The 19,716-nt window shown below is 39.9% G+C and overlaps 1 protein-coding gene across 4 annotated transcripts in view; it reads right to left on the bottom strand.

Moving 5' to 3' along the window:
- Positions 1 to 15,313: 15,313 nt before the first annotated feature.
- Positions 15,314 to 19,716, bottom strand: part of PRKN (parkin RBR E3 ubiquitin protein ligase) — a 706,049-nt gene continuing 701,646 nt past the window's right edge. For all 4 annotated transcript variants that reach the window (XM_051811267.1, XM_051811264.1, XM_051811266.1 and 1 more), the window contains exon 12: positions 15,314 to 16,585. In XM_051811267.1, coding sequence (XP_051667227.1) covers positions 16,476 to 16,585 — 110 coding nt within the window. In that variant the 3' untranslated portion in view covers positions 15,314 to 16,475. The remainder of the gene's footprint in view (positions 16,586 to 19,716) is intronic.

Here is a 19,716-nt window from a genome sequence, read left to right as displayed (position 1 = left end):
TTTTTTCCTCTCTTACTTCAAATACATAATTTAGCCAAAGAAATTAAAACCAAAACCCATTCATTGGCATGGGTCAAATGATTGCAATCCTAAGTGGACCCTCCTGCACTGAGTTGTGCCTAGGGGACTTTCCACAAATCCACTTGAAATTATTAAAGCTTCTACAAAGGCAAGGGGTTTTGCCAATGCTCAGTTTAGTGCAGTGTAAGGATCTTACAGTCAGTGTTACATTCACTTACCAAGACACATGAACTTTCAAACAGCAATTCTCTGCATGTTCAGGAATCTCCATCATGTGAAAAAAAAGTGATGTTTGCACAAGCTCATGGTATAGACTTCTGCACAGAGTGGTATGCTTCATCCAACAGCCAAAAGCAGCTCCTGTGCTCCTGTGCTGAATCACTGTGTATCACAACTAGAGGAGTCCAGCTGCTTTCATAGCATTTTGTGGATTTTGCCATTGAGTTTCAGCTCTTCTTTTAATGGAGTAGGACCTTGTGGAAATATGATGTGTCTCTGAGAGTAACTTGCCCTTTGACTGTGGCTGTTACGACAGTAGAGGTCACAGAAGTGAGGTGGGAGGGAGGAAATACCAGCCATCTGGGTCATGACACCTTAAGGGTATGAACAGTCTTCTTCTATAATGCTAGACAATATGAAGCACAATAAGGCTTTGTAAGAACGGCTAAAATATTACTAATACTATTCCACAGGTAAATAGGGGCAACAAATGACAAGCTTCAGCAGCAGAGGTTGTTTAATTTATAAATGAACTATTTTATTCTAAATGTTTTTGGGAATCCAAAGGCCATTTCTAAATTAGAAAATGAAGGCAAACAAATAGTCAAGATGCCTCTTCCCACAGGAAAGTAGTTCTGGAAAACCTTCTTGGTCAATTTTTTTTTTCTTAAAAGTAATTCAAGTTTATTTCTTTTTTTCCTTTTAGTTTCCTGTATCCTGAAATTGTGCCTAGAAGCTGGTTATTAAGAGTATTTTTGGAAGCATGGCCATCATTACTTTTAAAGTAATTTCAAGAAAATTATTTGGATGCTATCAGCAAATAGGAGCCAGCAGAGTAATGGCAGAGGGAGTGAGTTACCAGGGAGCAAATGCTAATGAGCAAAAACACAGTAAGCTAAAACTTCCCTGAATTCAAATATCACTGATGATTACCTCACACTACCACATCTGGCACTCAAGCTGATAAAAATAGAGTTATTAAGAAGATTCCTAAGTATTTGTGGACCAATTGATTGCATTATCTTAATTAGACAAGAGCAGAATTCTTTAACGTTGTGTTCAGCTCACTACCTGAGTGACTGCAAATTACTTTTGGGAAGGTTGTGGCAGCTCCTTGGGGGATGATTTGGGGCAGGTGGGAATGGGATTGACCTGCAGCTCCATAGAGGGAAGCTTTGGACTGGCCTGACATGCAGGCCAGTTGCATGTAAAGTGTAGGGAACCTTGCCTTATGATGGCTGAATATTTATTTACTGATAAATATATAGTTTCTGTGACACTAGGTACTGGTTTACACTAGAGGAGACTGTGGCCTTTTAACTGTGCTTTGCCACTGTAGCTGGGGAGCTTTTCAGCACACAGACTCTGGCAAATCTTGCAGGAGTATTTTCAGATGTTATTGGTCTCATAGCTGCCCTTCCTATCCTCTTGGGTTATTAATCCTATAGAAGATAAAGGAACAACATGTGCCCGTGCCTTAACTGCTCCAAGGCATAGGACAAATTTTCAACAAAATCACCCCCAAAGGTGATCTATGCTAACTGTTCATTGGAATAAGGCAAGTAACAGAAGAAGGGCAGAGAGGCACAGTAGTGTCTTCAGCCACTTCAGCAAAATTCTTCAGAGGATGTTTGCTGACATCCAAGGATGTCCTTGCTGACATCGGATCTATGCAGAAAGGTATGAAAGGTACAGTGACTGACTTCCAATAGGCAACTCTTCTCCTAAGGAGGGGGGAGAGTGTAACGATCTAACAAAGCTATCATGATCCCAGCTATGGGGGCAAAAACTGGAATCATTTATTGAACATGCAAGTGCTATTTAAGGGTCTCAGGGGCTTACATGCTAATGAGGAGGCAGGGTTATTCCAAACAGGGGTTTCCACAATCTATTAGCATTTCCAGTAAGAGGGGTGACATAAAGGAAAAAAGGGATTTACATTTCTCGGATCCAGTATTTACATTTGGGGGAAAAAGGATTTGATATTTCCAGTAAGCAGGGTTATACTGGGGAAGGGTGGTCAGCTTTACCCAAAAGAAGGATTTACATAGGGAAGGAGAAAACAATGGGATATCTGACAGCATCATGCAAAGTCTCTCTACATCCTGCTGGGGGAGATCAGGACAATGGATCTTGTCTGGTCTTTTAGGTGGTGGTTTTTCCCCAGCCTCTGTGGCCCAAGGTTTCCTGTTTAATCCTACAGTCAGCATATTTGTGCTTCTTCTAAATGCCCTCCTTTCCCCCCCCTTTCCCAAGAAAGGTGTGTAGGAACATGGTAGTCATCATCTGGGATGAGTTAGGTTCTCACCAGAGAGATGTAGAATGAACTTAATATCAAGTTCAAAGAGAAGGAATCTGGATTGTCAGTGAGAGAGGGATGTGTCATTAAGTCCAGATATTGTTCTGCAAGCGCAGTTTTTCCATTACCTTTTGTGCAGTGTCTGGTCCCATAAATCCTGGTGTGCAGCCTCTTTCAGTCGTAATGCCCAGCACTCCTGGCTGGCAAAGACTGAAGTATGCAGGAGCAGCCTGAACAGCAGCAGACAAAAGATGATAAAACTGTTTTATCATCCTACTTAACAGCTTCCTCTCTACTGTAATACAGGACATTTGATAACCCAGCCATTTGTGTGTACAGGGTCAAAACACTGTCCCTTAGACATAATAGCTAGTAGTGTAATTAATGAAAACTACAGTGTCCAGGTCTAAGAGATTTTGACAGCAAAAAGAAAAAGCATGCCTAATACTTTCCTTTATAGCAAAGCTCTTCCAATGGTTTACAACCCTAGACAATTCTCGACTTTCAAACTGAAATTTCCTACCACTGCTCACTCTTCAAGACTCAGTTCTTGACGAAATTACAACGTGCTTGTTTGTTTATTTAAGGTAATAAGAAGCTAAAACTGAAGCCAAAGTATCTACTAGGGTTGGTTTGTTTGCTTTTTTTTGCTATTAAATGAGAAATTCTGAATAATATTTGGAGCAACTGTTGCTCCTCAGCAACGTAGTACAGAAGGAGATATTTTGTCACAGAATAATTCTGCCGGAGGTTTCTGCAAATAGACATTAATGCATTTTGCTCAAGCCGTTGCAAGTCATCAGATGAAGGTTAGAATGCACATTCCAATGTTCTTAATTTCCTGTGTTGGTTGACGTGTTTATAAAAATGTTCATTGTTGATGCAAAGACATCAAAACGGTTGATTCAAAGAATGAATCATGACTGAAGTGTTATTCTTGTATTTGTGGTAGTTCAGTAGGCGTCTGGTACCACCATTTATGAAGTTTGCAATTCAAGATTTGCAATGTCTATAACTAGGAAGTAACAGAAGGACAAAGTTGTACATAAAAAGATTACTTTTTCCTTTCTCACTAAAGTAGGACATGATTGAACTGCACAAGATCTATAGCTACAAGCAAAGATTTTAATATTATTATGTTTGCTCTCAGAGTATGGAAGTCTTAGGGTGTCCAGAAACATTAAAGCCTGTTTTGGAGAAATGGTTTCTGACAAGCCATTGCTGTCTGCAGAGTGGGTGCACTGAAGCCAATTACATGGTGGTGCTACCATTTGCTAAAATGTTGTATATGTTTTTAAATAATTTCCTGACCAGTGAAGTGGTTTGTTTTTGTTTTCTTTCTGAAAAAAAAAAATCCTGTGAAAGCGTTTAGGAGATTTTTTTTATTCCTTCCTATCATGTGGTGGGTGAGCAATTGGCTTAGAGGTGGAGCACAGAGGGTAATCTAGAATGGGGTGACATCAGACTGGTGACTTGTCACTAGTGGGGTTCCACAGGGCTCCATCTTAGGCCCTGTGCTCTTCAACATCTTTATAAATGACTTGGACACAGGACTGGAAGGGATACTAAGCAAATTTGCAGATGATACAAAACTAGGAGGAGCTGTCGACCCCCTCAAATGCAGGAAGGCCCTGCAGAGAGACCTTGACAAATTATAGGACTGGGCAATCACCAACCATATGAAGTTCAACAAGGGAAAGTGCTGGATTCTTCACCTGGAATGGGGCAACCCTGGATGTACATACAGACTGGGGAATGAGATGTTGGAAAGCAGTGCTGCAGAAAGGGAGCTGGGTGTCCTGGTTGATGGAAAGTTGAATATGAGTCAGCAGTGCCCTGACAGCCAGAAGGGCCAACCATGTCCTGGGGGGCATCAGGCAAAGCATCACCAGCCGGTCGAGGCGGGGGGGAATTGTCCTTCTCTGCTCTGCGCTGGTGCGGCCTCACCTTGAATATGGTGTGCAGTTTGGGGCACCACAATGTAAGAAAGGCATTAAGCTCTTAGAGAGTGTCCAAAGGAGGGTAACAAAAATGGTGAAGGGCCTTGAGGGGAGGCTGTATGAGGAGTGGCTGAGGTCATTTGATCTGTTCAGTCTGGAGGAGACTGAGGGGAGACCTCATCATAATCTACAACTTCCTCGTGAAGGGAAGAGGAGGGGCAGACACTGATCTGTGGTGACCAGTGACAGGATCCGAGGGAATGGCCTGAAATTTTGTCAGGGGAGGTTTAGGTTGGATATTAGAAAAAGGTGGTTGAGTGCTGGAACAGGCTCCCCAGGGAAGGAGTCACAGCACCAGCCTGACAGCATTCAAGAAGCGTTTGGACGACACCCTCAGGCACATAGTGTGACTCTTGGGGATGGTCCTGTGCAGGGCTAAAGGTTGGATTCAATGATCCTTATGGGTCCCTTCCAACTCAGCATATTGTGTGATTCTGTGACCCTGTGATAAAGAAATGAGATCTCTATCCATGCTATAGAGTAGTATATGCTCCAAGAAGCATATGAGGGTAAAATCATACCTGCTATACCTTCTTAATATTCTCCTCAATGTCTATAAAATGCAATTTATTTAGTCCCTACTTGGTGGTCTAAGACAAGATTCTGGGCAAAATGCTTAAAAGTGCATAAATGACAGAAAAGGCAAAATACTCTTTTAACTTCAGTTTTCTTAGATACTGCAATAAAGAGTGGAACACATTCTTTTAAAATGTGTTCCATTTAATTTTTTTTAAAGTTATTATCTAGCAATATAGTTTATATTCTTCTAATCACCATAGTACAATGATTTCAATAAAAACCAAGCAAAATATACTTTTAAAAATTCCCAAAATGTTAAACTAAATAGGATAATACAAGGATGTGATTATGTGGCAGTATTTCAAACACTGGCACTTACTGATAAAAACCCATTATAATTCCCTCTGGAAACTCTTTCTGTTCCCTCCTTGCTGACAAATGGGCCCAGCCTGGAATCTGTCAGACTGAAGATCACTGAAAGCCACCTTTATGCTTTTCCTTCTCTCATCTCTCCCCTGAGTGTTACATACTTTGAAGCAGCATGAAGTGAGAAGGTTGGTTCTATAATCCATGTATCACTTGGCTAGTGCCACTACAGAAAACACTTTGACTGTAGTCAGCTGTGCCTTGAATGTCCTCCCTGGAGAGCTGGGAGGTGCAGCTGCCTGTGTCCTGGTGATCTTCAAACAGTAGCCAAAAGCAGGCAGGCTGCTGCCGGTGTTGTCCCACCAACTCGAGATTTTTAACAGACATATCCGAGTTAGGAGTGTGATTGCTTCAAACTTCATCTGTAGTCAAGTCAGAAACAGGCATACACTTGGTGAAAATGAATCAGATAATTTCTATAATTTTCATCACTGATGTGTTTTAATTAATGCCAACCTTGTTCTCCCCATGAGACAGAGTTGGTAGAAACATCACTCAATAACACCACAGGACAAGACCCAGCTTTTGGGCTGAATCCACCAAACGTCTCCGTGCTTCCTATACAGCCCCAAAAGAGGCAGTGGGGTGGGTATATGATAATCCATTTATCACAGCCACCTATCCAAATTTATGCAATAATTTTCCCCTTAAGGTAATAGGGAACTTCTGATCTCAATTTATAGTAGAAATTAAGACTGGACTGGGAATGCTTAATGCTTTGTGTAACCATCATTTAATGACAAAATGAGTCTGTTTAGCTTCCTTGGCTTTATCTCTCTGACTTTACTTCACACTCCCCCGTATCTCAGTGAGAATTTCATGTAGCTACTTGGGTCTTGGCCTACCTTCCTTGCTGTCCCCATTTGTGTCTGTGCAGCTGTCTGTCAGTCCTCCCACAGAAGCTTTTCAAAGTTAGCCAATTTCAACCAGGTTTTGCCAAGTCAAAGAAATCTCAGAGGTAATAAATTTATAAAAGTAGGCTGCCAGTCAAGTACAGAAAACCTGTCAGTACTCACGCTGAGGAAAAAAAGTCTTAATCATTAGTTCGACCCTTGTTAGGCATCTGAGCAGTTATGGACCCAAGGTGGGAGGTGATGCATAGTGCCATGACCACATGTGTAGCAGTATCCTGTACCAGCCAGCGTAAAGCAAACTGTTTGTACTGGGTCTGGCTGGTACAGACCTAATTTTCCTAATAGCAGCCAGTATGGTGCTGTATTTTGGATTTGGGACTAAAACAGTGTTGATAACACACTAGTGTTTTATCTGATGCTGAACAGAGCTTGCACAGCATTGAGGCTTTCTATTTTTCCCACTCATTCTATTTTTCCCAGTAAGTAAGTCAGGGGTGGGCAAGAGGCTGAGAGGAGACACAGCTAGGGCAGTTGACCTGAATTGACCAAGTCAATATTCCAATCCATTTAATATCATGCCCATCAATAAAACCTGAGAGGCTGTCTTTCTAAAGTAGCCATTGCTCAGAGACTGGCTGAACATCCATCTGCTTGTGGAAGGTGCTGAGTGATTGCTTTTGTATCGCTATTATTAGTTTTTTCATACCTTCAGTTATTAAACTGTCTTTAACTTGACTGATGAGGGTTTTTTCTTGCTTTTGCTCTTCCTACTCTCTCCCCCATCCTGCTGGGTGTGGGAGTGAGCATTTGGGTGAGTACTTAATTGCTGGACAGGGTCAACATTAATCTACATCTATGTGAGTTCTACCAATAGCAGTATAGATGAACCTCAATGGATAAAGAACTGAAGCATGTTTGGCAAACAATTAAATAAGTTGCCACACTGGAGGTATTCAAACCCAAATTCATTGAACATAGCAGATTTACAGTACTGTAAAGTAGTAAAAAAAAATGTCCTTGTAGCATGTGGAAAAAACATTTTTAACAGAATACAACTACACATAGAGGTGATTACCACAGGATCCTTACTAGCTCACAGTAACTTGCCTGTATCCTGAGATGCACAGCAGCAGTCATCTAGAACTGTATAAATGCAGAAACCAAGAAAAATTATGTCAGAAAGAAAGTGTAGACACCTCCTAAATCAGAAGAGCATCATTTGGAAACGAGATGAAGAAGGTTTTGGGTGAGATGGACAATTGTACGATGATTATGAATTGCCAGCATGACATCTCTGTGAACAACATGTTGTGATCTGGCATGGTCAGGAGTGGTTCCACTAGAGACATGGAAGCATAAATGCCACAGAAGGCAGTGGAGCAACCACACTTGCATCCTATGCCAAAGTCCATCACTTATTCTTGATTCTAGGATGTTTAGAGAAATGTTTATTCAAGCTTTTAAGCGTAGCCTATTAAGCCTAATAAAACAAGTGAAGTGGAAATATGATTGCTGTCTTCTCCAACCAATCAGGGAACAAAGGGAACAAGAAACATAAACAGGAAAACAAAAACCTTAAAGTTACAAATTATATTGATATAATGATAAATAATTATAAGGTGACCATTAATACCTTGGCATGGAAAGGTTTCTAAACCCTAGCATCTGGGATCATATGGCAGAATTGCTTTGTCATGAAAGCAAATGGGACTTAAAAATTGCTTGCCATGGCACTCTGTAAATTCATGGGAAGACTTACATAACAAGGTACCTGTGATGGTAGGCTGGACACAACAAACCATAAGTCCTTTCTAATCCTGAGATCTTAATAGCTTAAAAAGTAAAGAAATTAGGTAGTGTTAAGTATTAGAAAAACCTCCTGATAAAACCTCCTGGTAGAAAGATCTGTGTGGTAATGGCATTGACCAGCAAAGAAAGCTTCTGGATCTGAGACAACTGCATTAATAGGAAAGGTTTCTGGATCTCTCTTTCTTCCTGCAAGCAATTAAATAATTCATTGAATAGTTCTCAAAGTTGGAATTTTCATTTGGGAGTAGGTGAACACAATGCTGTAGGAACATATATGAAGGGACCTCATAAGATCATCTTATCTGTCAAGGCTTAACTGCTTGTAAAAATATTGCTCTCTTCCATAGTGGGGTGAAGCAGTAAGAAACATAATTTTTCTTTGGACCAAGCAGTGCTACGTAAGTATACAACATTTATCTGAGACTTGCTAAAGCTCTGCTAAGGCCTTTTACAATCTATAACAAATGTCTAAATAAACATAACTGGCAAAATACTATGATGTTTATACTGTTTGCTGGAAACATAACAGAAAAGTGATGCTGGGTACAGTCATTACAAAGGGCTCTGGATCATAGACTTTTTTGGTTTTTGAAGAAGAAAATGTATTGATTTTCCCATACTGCTCAGCATTCAGAATCAGAGAAAAGTTTCAACTGTTCTTTTTTATGTATGTGCCCTACCTTTGCTTAGACACTGAAGGAAGGTATTTTTTTAAAAGTACATCTGATGATGACTTTTGACTACCTGGCCTTTTTTGGGTTCCCAAGTGGAAGCTGAGTGCTTACAAATATCAAGTTCCAAGTATTACAGCAATCTACATCCCAGCTAACCCAGATGATGATACAGTTGATGTGTGAGCAGCTGGACTGCCCTAGCCATCACCCATCACAAAGATGGATTGAAATGAGCCCTTCCTGAGGAGGGAAGGGCCTTATGAGTTTTCTAGACTGACAAAAACCTTAAAAAAATAGTCCAGTATAATCGCATACATAAATATGTAAATTTGCTAATCTACAGCTAATTTTGTATAATGCAGTGGTCTACCAATCTGATGTACTTTATCAGATAGGTCCATGCTATAACTGTACTGGAACAGCTAGAAAAGTAGGCTTTCTGTGGTGTAGACTTGGCTTTATATTTTTATTTATTCAGTTCTACCCTGAAACTCACACATTATAGAGGACTGAAAGTGAAATGCCACTGATTGTTTTTAATTTGTGCACAGTAAATGTCACCGAGAAGAGATCACTAGTTCAGGAGGAGATATCCTACCACGCAGGAGCTTATTGCTAGCACTGGTTTGAAACCTATGTTTGCTTCCTGTAAAATCCAACAGAACAATGCAATAGGAATATCCTTGATTATTGTCCTTTTGAAATAAAATAAGGACCTAAGTGATCAGAAAATAAGCACCTTAATATTTGCTAAGCAAAGCCTGAGTAACATTTTGGTGAAATGTTAGATTCAGTTATATCACCACTAAAACTTGGAAGCTTGAATCAGAATTGATTTCAGCTTCATTAACTGACTGAGTTTAATGTAAATATCACAGTCATTCTGGCCTTTGAGAAGCAGATTTAAAAAATGAAAAGAAAACCTGGCATTTGTTGTTTTACTGGGCACTTGAAAAATGTCAGTGTAGTTTAGTGAGGTAGTTTGTTTTTTATGGTTTTTAACTCCAACAGCTGTGGAACACATGGACTTCAGATATTCATTAAAAATTTCAAACCCTTTTACCATATTTTGATCTCTTTATTTTGGAAAAGCACAGTGCAGGGCTTTCCAGGTTTAGCTTCCAGGCATAAACAAATGCAGTTGGTCGGACCTGTTCAGGAGCATTTAGCATCCATACCAAGAAAAACATTATATTGGCCCTAACAGAAGAAGTGTCTGAATACTATTTCATTGTATTGATTGCTGCTTTCTGTTTTGGCACTACCTTTTGATCATTACTTAAGTCTTCATCCAACCAGTTTTTGACCTGGTAACCAGAAGCTGTAATTGGCAGGCTGTCAGGATTACTTTTTATGAAGCAGACAATACAATCATGTACCAAGTAAGAATAAGTGTACAGTCTGTTGCTTCAGATGGTACTTAACTAAAGGTTTTTAAAACATACATGACATCACTGCTTGAGGGATTTTAGTTTGCACTAAAACAAGGTGGAGAGAGTGGGCATGAATGTGTTTTGTAGATGACATATTCAACTAACAAAGAGATAAAGAGGAAACTGGGACATAAAATTCTCCCAGAGATCTCCTATGCACTGCTAAAATGTTGAAGTAAGTGGTGTTTTCAGAGTCTCTAAATTAGCCTTTCCCCAGTGAAGCCAGCAGTAAAATTCCCAGTGGTTGTTAATGATGTCAGGTTAGATCACTCTCCTTTAGGCCACAGAAAATCCTACCTTTTAAAAAATTATTTGTTGTGTCCCTAATGTCAGACTGGTGTCCTCTGGACCTTAAACTTCAAATTTGCTTCCTGCTTCCTTGAGCCTGTGTCATCACCATCCCAGCATGCAGGTGGCCTCCACTTTGGTGCAGCCAGATTTCCCCAGTTGTGAAGAAAGGGACAATGTGCATTTGAGCTGTTGCCTCCATGTAGTCGGGCTGTGCTCTCTGGAGTAAATTTCTTGACTGTAGAATACAGATAATGGCACTTCCCTGCCAACACGGATTATGTGAATTCCTCAAGCATTCTAGGGCTAAAAGCCAAAAAGTAATGTAACAGGTGATGTCGTGCTGCATATTTTATCTACTGGCATAGAATCATTACTCCATTATTCAGAAAAATGGAGACACAGACAAGAAAAACAAATAAAAAGCAAAGAAAAGTGCGCTATTAATAATAATGAAGAAAAATGAAATGGCATATGATCTGATTTCTAAAAAGAAAATCTTTCTACAGATATGGAAACCACTACATTAAATATTATTCTCTGTATGATTAAATGAACTTCTCTCAACTTGCCTACCCTACCGCTTCTTAAAGCCATTTACATTTTTTCTGGTTTGCACATACTTACCCAGAATATGAGAAGAGCCTATTCAGTGCATGTACTAACTATAGTAGTTCCTGGACAATCAAGCTACAAACTTCTACAGCATTAAACTGTCTGAAGAGGAGGCACACACAGCTGAAAACCAGTAAGTGATACACAAGGGGAACCACACAGGCAAACATGTAAAACACATACACAAATAAACGTAATGGGAATAAGTAGACAAACATGTTTAAAAAAAAAAAAGGAGAGGAGAGGTGCTTTTCTAAATTTGCTCATTAGAGATAGAAATATTTCCTTAAAAACTAACTGAGTCAGATAAAATGTAGTACATTTTTCTCTTCTCATTGAATAGCTGTCAATGCTGTGCTGTCAGATGTATCTGGGTGAGGCTGCTGAAGGACCATCAGGAACAACTGGACATAGGGTTTCCTTCTCCTGGAAACTTTTGTCTCGTTTTTCTTCAGGCTTTTCTGTTGCTTAGTGAGGAACTGAAGGAAGCATGAGAATTTTGCTGCCTGGAAACAAAATCTAGTTGTTAAGAGCTACTGCTACTGCTGCTGCTCTAACTCTGTGTAGGGTTTCTCTGCATCAGCCATCACCATATATCCTGTTTTCAGCTGAGATAATTTTTTTCCTAGTAGCTGGTACAGTGCTGTGTGTTTGGATTTAGTATGAGAATAACATTGATAATACACTGGTGTTCCAGCTGTTGCTAAGTAGTGCTTAAGCCAAGAACTTTTCAGTTTCTCATGCTCTGCCAGTCAGGAAGTACACTTGAAGTTGGCAGGGAGCATTGCCAGGACAGCTGACCTGAACTGGCCAAAGGGATATTCCATACTATAGAACATCATGCTCAGTATATAAACTGTGGGGAGTTGGCTGGGAGAGGCCAATCATTGCTCGGGGTGGGGCTGGGCATGAGTCGGTGGGTGGTGAGCAGTTGTATTGTGCAGCACTTGTTTCTCTTGAATTTTATTCCTTTTGCTCTTTTTGTTATCCCCATTTTCATTACTATGATTCTATGATGATGATGATAATTATTATTATTATTATTATTATATGTTACTTTATTTCAATTATTAAACTGTTCTTATCTCAACCCACGGGTTTTACCTTTTTCAGATTCTCTGCCCCATCCCATGGCAGGGGTGAGCAGCTGTGCGGTACTAAGTTGCTAACTGGGGTTAAACCACGACACCATATTAGTCAAACACTGAACCAGATAAATTTAGTCATTGTGGGGGCTAAACAATCTTTGGAGTTGATATTATGCTTTATACTGTGAGAAAGTTTGGCACAAAGGGTTAATTCTTCCCAGTCTTCCAGGCCAGCAGAATCTCTTGGCATCTGGCCTCTCACCTCCAAGTGCCTCAGGTTTCCCTCCACAAATGCCCATTTTTCTTCAGTTTACATGATCTACAAGATCTGTAGGCAAAAAGGCTTGCTACCATACCAGTTTGCAATATAGATGGTATCTTACTATTCATATGCAAAAAGCTTACCCTACTGCTTGCTCTTCTTTCACAGCATAACTATTATTTCCCAACAGCGACATAATGTTTCTTCTGAAATGCCATTTATTGATTTTTTTAAAGCTTACATTTTAAAATGAAATAATTTGGCTTGCATTTTGCGATGAGAGAAGGCAGATGTATAAATGATATTTTAGTCAAAATCACAGCTCCTGAATTATTATTCACTCTGAGCTTTGAGATACACTTTTTCTTGAAGAAACCAAGCTACTATGTATTTTCTTCTTAAACTACTTGGTATTTGGATTTCACTGCCAGTTGGAATTAAGTATTAGAGATTTTCATTGTTGTTATTATTTTAATGATAATAATTATTGAATATTTCAGCATACATCCTGTACTTAATCCATTTAACACACACTAAAGGATCCTGGATTGCAGTACCAAGAACAAGTTGGTAATTGTTTTAATCTGAAAGATGAAGAAGGTTCAAGGTAAAGAGAATTCAATTAATAAAGGCAAACCTTGATAAAAAGATACAGACTTCTTTTTTTGCTTTATATCACCATAATAAATCACCTTCTTAGAAAATACAGTTGAATGTCATGTGTATTGCTAGTAGAGAACATAAACCTACAAGTTCTTGAAAACTTTCCATCTGCTTATGCCCTCAGGTTGGTTTCCTTCTTTTTTTGTGCTTGAGTCCTGTTTTTCTTCATTACCCTCCATGGCTGCCCAGGACCACTTCCAGAGACGCGTGTGCCAACCCAGAGAAAGCATTTGCCAAAGCTGGCTTCATGAATGGTAGCAAGCAATGCCAGTTCAGCAAGTTTTAAAAGAGAAAGACTCCCCTCTCTGTGCAACAGTAGAGACACGAGCGTGTAGGAGCACAGAGAACAGGTCCTGTTCGTCCCGTCATGAGCTACACCCTGTCTCTGGCAGGGCTGTTGCCATCACGCCTCTAGTCATGACCAATTATACTACAAATTCAGCAAGCTCCACCATAGACATGCACAATGGGTCTCTCTGCAAGCCTCTGAAGCCAGCAAACCAACCAAAGAGCTAAACTTGGATGAGGTGAATTCCACTCTGATACTTCAGAGCCGAAATAAGAGGATCAGTCTAGACGCTGAAAACTTGGTTGTTCTGTTCTGGTTTGTTTCAAATTGCAAAATAGATTTTTTCAATAAGTTTTATATATCTTTTTTTAAAACAGCATTTTCCATGCAAAAAAAGCTGCCAGTACAGGACATTTCATCTCTAATTCACACATCTCTGTAGGAATTCCAGCATTTTTACAGTGTCAGCAGAGCATTAATCCTGATTTTTCATGCCCTTTAAATTGTGGAAATTATGAGAATCTTAGAGTAAAGAGAAATCAGATTTACAACCTGTACCATCTCAAACTTTGTGCATGTATGCACAGACACATATACCATTAACACAGAGAAGATCAGGACATGTTCTATTAAAACCTGTAGAATACACATTTGTTTTTAGCAGAGTGTGAATCTGGCCTGTGCGAAGCAACCCTATGTGACAAAGGCCTATAAAGTCAGTCTCTAAAAGTAGATAATTTTGAGTCAATGCTGGAACTTTATTCTTCTTTCCTGTCCTATTTCATACGTCTTAGATGAATGCTCATAATCCCATTCTCTGGCAAATTCTTGCAAAAAAGAGGTGTTTCTATTCTAGCCTTATGACTCATGCCTGTCCTGCCCTTCCCAGGCCAGAAAGAAATACAGGAGCTGATCTACAGTCCATTGACTTCAATGGATCTTGATCCAGGGGCACAAATCATGTTTTTACATAACAATTAAAACATTAACTTGTTAGGGCAGGCTCTAACTCAGTGAAACTTTCTTGTAGTGAATAACTTCTTCTTCCTCTGTAAGAAAGACACTAAAAAAAATGGGAAAGAGATTCAGACTTCTTTTATTCTGAATGTTTTTGAACATGAAATATAGTGATGAATTCCCATATAACACATGATCAAAGCCTTGTGACTTTTTCCCTAGCCTGTTGGCAACAAGCCATGTAAATTATAAAATAGACCCAGGTACAGGAAATCAAACAATAAGATATTCAGAGCTCACAGTAAAATATCCCCATTAAGATAATGTACTTAAATGAGCTACATTGCAGCATTCAATTGCATCTCTACACTTCAATGTAGCTACTTCTGCATACATTTTAGTTCACCAGTGCCACAGGAAATTTTCACTTATCTTTAGGAAATGTCCATCGTCTTCTTGTTGTCACTTTCTTTCTTTCTCATTTTCTTAATTCTACCAGCTTGCTCTCTCATTTTTGATACCTCATGCCTTCATTCCCTTGTTTCCTCAGACTTTTAATGTCTCTTCCAGTTTAGACAGATGAATACTCCACTGCTTTTACCAATTGGATATTTTTGTAGTGAGCATGGGATTTTTTTAATACCTCAAGGTTCCTGCTCTGTACTGATATGAGGCACACCCATATTTTCAGGACTCTACAGTCATGCCATACAAAATATTAGTTCAAACTTGATAAAAGAAGACCATGGCTGTGGCATTTATTTTGTTCTAACATTATGTTTTAATCAAAGGGCTAGCCTCTCAGCTGGGAGTTTTAATAAGTCAAGGCAATGCATGACCCACCCAACATCTCTGTACTCCCTTACTTTGTATTCAAATAAAGAAAAGAAATAAGAGTTTAAATTTTTGACCACTTTATTTATTGTGCGTTTTTTTTCCAAAACTAAATTGTGCAAATCCTTACATGGCATGTTGGATGTGGACATTACCAATTTCATTTCAGAATAAGACAGCAGCGTAAAGATCACAAATAGTAAAATTGTTCAGGCTTGGAAATACTACTAAACTTCACTTACTCTGTTAATGTTGTAAAATGAAGGTGTCCCTGTGCCCACACTGTTAGAGCAGCAAATGCATTTTCAGAATTATACCCATATTCTAATACAATTTAGGAGAAAGCTGATAGAGAAAAGCCCTGAGAAGTGTTCTCCTTTCTCACTTTGCCATGTCCAAAGTATTCCGTAAGGACAGGAAAAATGAAGCCCTGTGAGTTTAGCTTGCACAACACTTAATTGGATTCAGTCACCACTATAGCAACAGTCACGGACAGAGCTGAAACTGCACTCTTAGCTAATCTTCCCATTGTAACAAAGTCTATAATGAGTAGGTAGGCAGGTTTCATGTTGTATGTCACAAATACACAAGCCCAAGTACGGCATAAAGCTGGATGTTTCTATGGGAATTTGATTTGAAAGCAAAACCAGTCCCTACAGAAAGCCTGTTAGGAAGAAACCCTGAGAAAACACTTAAGAGCCACAGTCTTCCCTTTGCCAAAAAAGCTGTTAAGAAGTACTGCCTCAAAATCAAAATTTGTGCTGAATGAGCAAAGAAGTGGTCAAAGAAAAAAGCAGATCCTCTACTCTTCTTGATGCTCACACACTCACATACACACTGTGCAGGCTCCTCACTCTCACAAGAGTTATGGATTCCTGACTATAAATGTCAAGTAAAGTTCCTCATGGTAACCCTGTCTGCTCTCCATGCTGACAGACTGCACAAGTTCAGAAAGTTGCACTTTACCCCTCTTTGTACCACAATGAGCAAGTCTGTCCATTAAAACAATAACTCTCTTTACTTAGTGAATTTAAACCCCTTGTCATAACTTCAATGTGATTTTGGTATGATTGCATATGCAAGAAAGCAAAAAAAACCAACAAACGAGGCCAACTTCTGAACCCTGGGTCCCTGAAACCTCTGGGAATTTTGCTTAAGCAAGGAGTTCAGAATTTGGCCCAAATGAAAGCTTTAGCAGCAGCAGCACAGGCTGTCCTCAGCACCACTAGTCAAACCAGTGATCTCCCATGCAGGTTCTGTTCCACTCCAGGCCACAGTTCCAGCACCACTCAAATCTGCACTGAGGGCGAGGGCATTTCATGTGCATGCAGCCACCTGCAAAATAGCAATGGAATGGATTTAGTACTTGGCAAACACTTAGAGATGTTAATCAACAATTAAGAGTGTTAAAATCAACTTTCTTAGGCATTCATTTACCAACTAAGTAAAATATTTTATAAAAGAAAAGTACAAACCTGAAGAATATTTCCCTGGGCTTTCTAAAATCTGCTACTCCCTGTAATATGCTGGTCTTACCTTAGGGACTGCAGGAGTAGGAGGAAATTAGAAAAGGCTGTGCTAGGGATAGGGAAAAGAATGAGTCAATGGCCTCTCAAAGCAGTCATGGAGGTGTCTCCTCAAGGTTACTCTATGCTAGTCCAGCTGTGAGCCAGAAAATAAACAAAATTAAATTTTTTTTTATTTGTATTCAACAACTGCAAGATTTGCAGAGAGTAAATCAGAAGACACAGACTTTAGTGGCTGACTGCTGATTATATAAAAATGACATTAGTAATTTAGGTTGATTTGACCTTTTTAGTATCTGAAGCAGCCTTTTGATCACATCAGTGTTTCCTGTGTGTTGGGCTTCTTACTTGCCCATACCATGAGAGCAGTTTTAATCTCTCTGCTCACAACCTTGATCAAAAGTTTATTTTGTAATATATAAAACATTAACATTGTCAAATACATTTCAAATGGAAATTATGTTGCTTACCACACAAAGAGATCTTTTGCATAATTCAAACTGAGAGAAAAGTATACAGTATGAAGAAATGCTGAAATGTCATCTTGGTTTTACTCCAAATGGTGATGGGAGGTACAGGGAGTGTGTATTCCCTACTGTACAAACTGCTACCCTCACACCACCTTTTTTATAAATGCCACTCCAGAATGTTTCTCAGAATGCAAAAACTGCAGGAGACACAAGAACTGGTTTGTTAAAATAGGCCTGTCTACTTCATCTGACAGAGAGAGAAAATTGTTGTGATAGCAAGGTCTATTCATTAGTTTATATCTTTGTGCAAAAAATGCAATGCACCAGAAAATTTTTTATCTTATTTAAATGTAAACATACCAATGGCCAGCCTCCATGTTTCAGTTTATTTAAATTTTAGACCCAGTCCTCTCTTACAATTTGTATTAGGCCATCATTGAATAAAACTTAGTCCTGGCACAGGACTCAATCCCCAGTAGACACCCTCTATCAAACGTGGGTCCTACCTTCTAAACTAGATACATCACGTTATTCTCTGCTACATGGCAGCTGAGATCAGCAGTCAGAGTGGAGAGTGTCTCAAGCAATGTGACCTAGAGCTTTGTGAGTACAGCAGTCCTCTAAAAGACATGGATGTGTATTTAAACTCACTCAGACGGGGAACTCAGCTGTAGGAAAGTGTTTCTCTCGTTCACTTCAGCTATTATAGGAAAGTTATTTTCATCCAGAAATATTCTGGAATGCCTATAGTTTACACAGAGTATTACAGAAAAGTTATTGGCATTGCCACTATCCCTTGTAAAAGACAGTGTCCACAGATGCATTTGGGGAAGGAAAGTACAATTATTCTCCTGTGTGGAGTCAGTGTACTCCTTCCAAATGAAGACTGTCGGCAGAGTTCAGTGTAGAGTTGTCAGCTACTTAGGCAGCTCTGAAGTGCTTCTCTCAGTTTACAAATGGCAGCCTACAAGCTGGCACATGCAGTAACCATGACCAAAGAAGAAAGCAAGCACTGCGCTTTTTAAGCTTCATGCATTAATTTGCAGAATGACAGAATCACTGAGGTGGGAAGGTCCCTTTAGAGAACATCCAGTCCAAACCTCACTGCTCAAAGCAGGGTCATACTGAAGTAGGGTGCTCAGGTTGCATCCAGTTGGGTTTTGAATGTATCCTAGAATGGAAACTCTTTCTGGGCAACCTGTTGCAGTCCTCAGCTGCCCACACAGTAAAAGGATGTTCTTGTGTTTAAACGCAATTTCCTGTGTTTCAATTTGTGTGCATTGCTGCCTGTCCTTTCAGTGGGTACTGAGAATAATTTGCCTCTGTTTTCTTTGTTTCTCCTATCACGTATTTATTTATACAGTCCTTTTTTAATCTTTTCATTGGAATCACAGATTCATGGAATAGGTAAAGTTGGAAGGGACCACAGTGGTGATCCAACCTTGCTGCTCAATCAGGGTCATCCTAGAGCACATTGTGCAAGATTGTGTCCAGACAGTTCTTCTGTATCTCCAGTGAGGGGGACTCCACAACCTTTCTGGGCAATCTGTTCCAGTGCTTGGTCACTCACACAGTAAAGATCATCCTCATATTCAGGTGGAACTTCCTGTGCATCAGTTTCTGCCCATTGCCTCTTCTCCTATTGCCAGGCACCACTGAGAAGAGCCTGGCTCCATGCTCTTGACATTCTCCTTCAGACACTTAGAGACATTGATGAGGTTCCCCTCTCAGTTGTCTTTTCTTGAGGCTGAATAGGCCCAGCTCCCTCAGCCTCAGAGAGATGCTCCAGTCCTTTTTCCATCTTCACAGCCTCCATTGGACCCACTCCATGAGCTCCATGTCTCTCTTGTACTGAGGAGCCCAGAACTGGACACAGTACTCCAGATGCAGCCTCACTAGGGATGAGTAGAGGGCTTGACCTGTTGGCAATGCTCTTCCTAATGCACCCCAGGATACCATTGGCCTTCTTGACCACAAGGACACACTTCTGGCTCATGGACAGCTTGTTGTTGACCCCCAGGTCCTTCTCTGCAGAGCTGCTTTCCAGTAGGTCAGCCAACAGCCTGTACTAGTGCATGGGGTTATTCTTCCCCAGGTGCACGACCCTGTATTTGCCTTTGTTGAATTTCAGAAGGTTCCTCTCTGCCCATCTCTGCAGCACAATCAGCCAATTACAGCGTGTCAAACATTTCTAGCCTACTACCAGGGTTTTGGCATTTTGTATTATGAGGCACTATTCTGACCTGGGTCAGGCTATAAGCAAGGAAAAGTCTTTTCCTGCTTATTATCCATTTTCAATAAATGTTTTCATTCAAAGGTAAAAAGTAGAACTGCCTTTTTGATAAAATGGGGATTTTTACAAGTAATGTCCCTAAACTTTTGTGGGAGTTGTGTAAATGGTATCAAACAGGAATATCCTGTTTGTGACAAATGTTAACTGCCTATAATTTAACAGTAAAGATTCTGTAGC

This window comes from Manacus candei, unplaced genomic scaffold, assembly GCF_025592945.1.
Source record: "Manacus candei isolate 608988 ecotype Guabito, Panama unplaced genomic scaffold, ASM2559294v1 h1tg000081l, whole genome shotgun sequence".
NCBI lineage: Eukaryota > Metazoa > Chordata > Aves > Passeriformes > Pipridae > Manacus > Manacus candei.
Note: the sequence above shows the minus strand (reverse complement) of the source record. Positions and strands in the feature narration are given on the sequence as shown.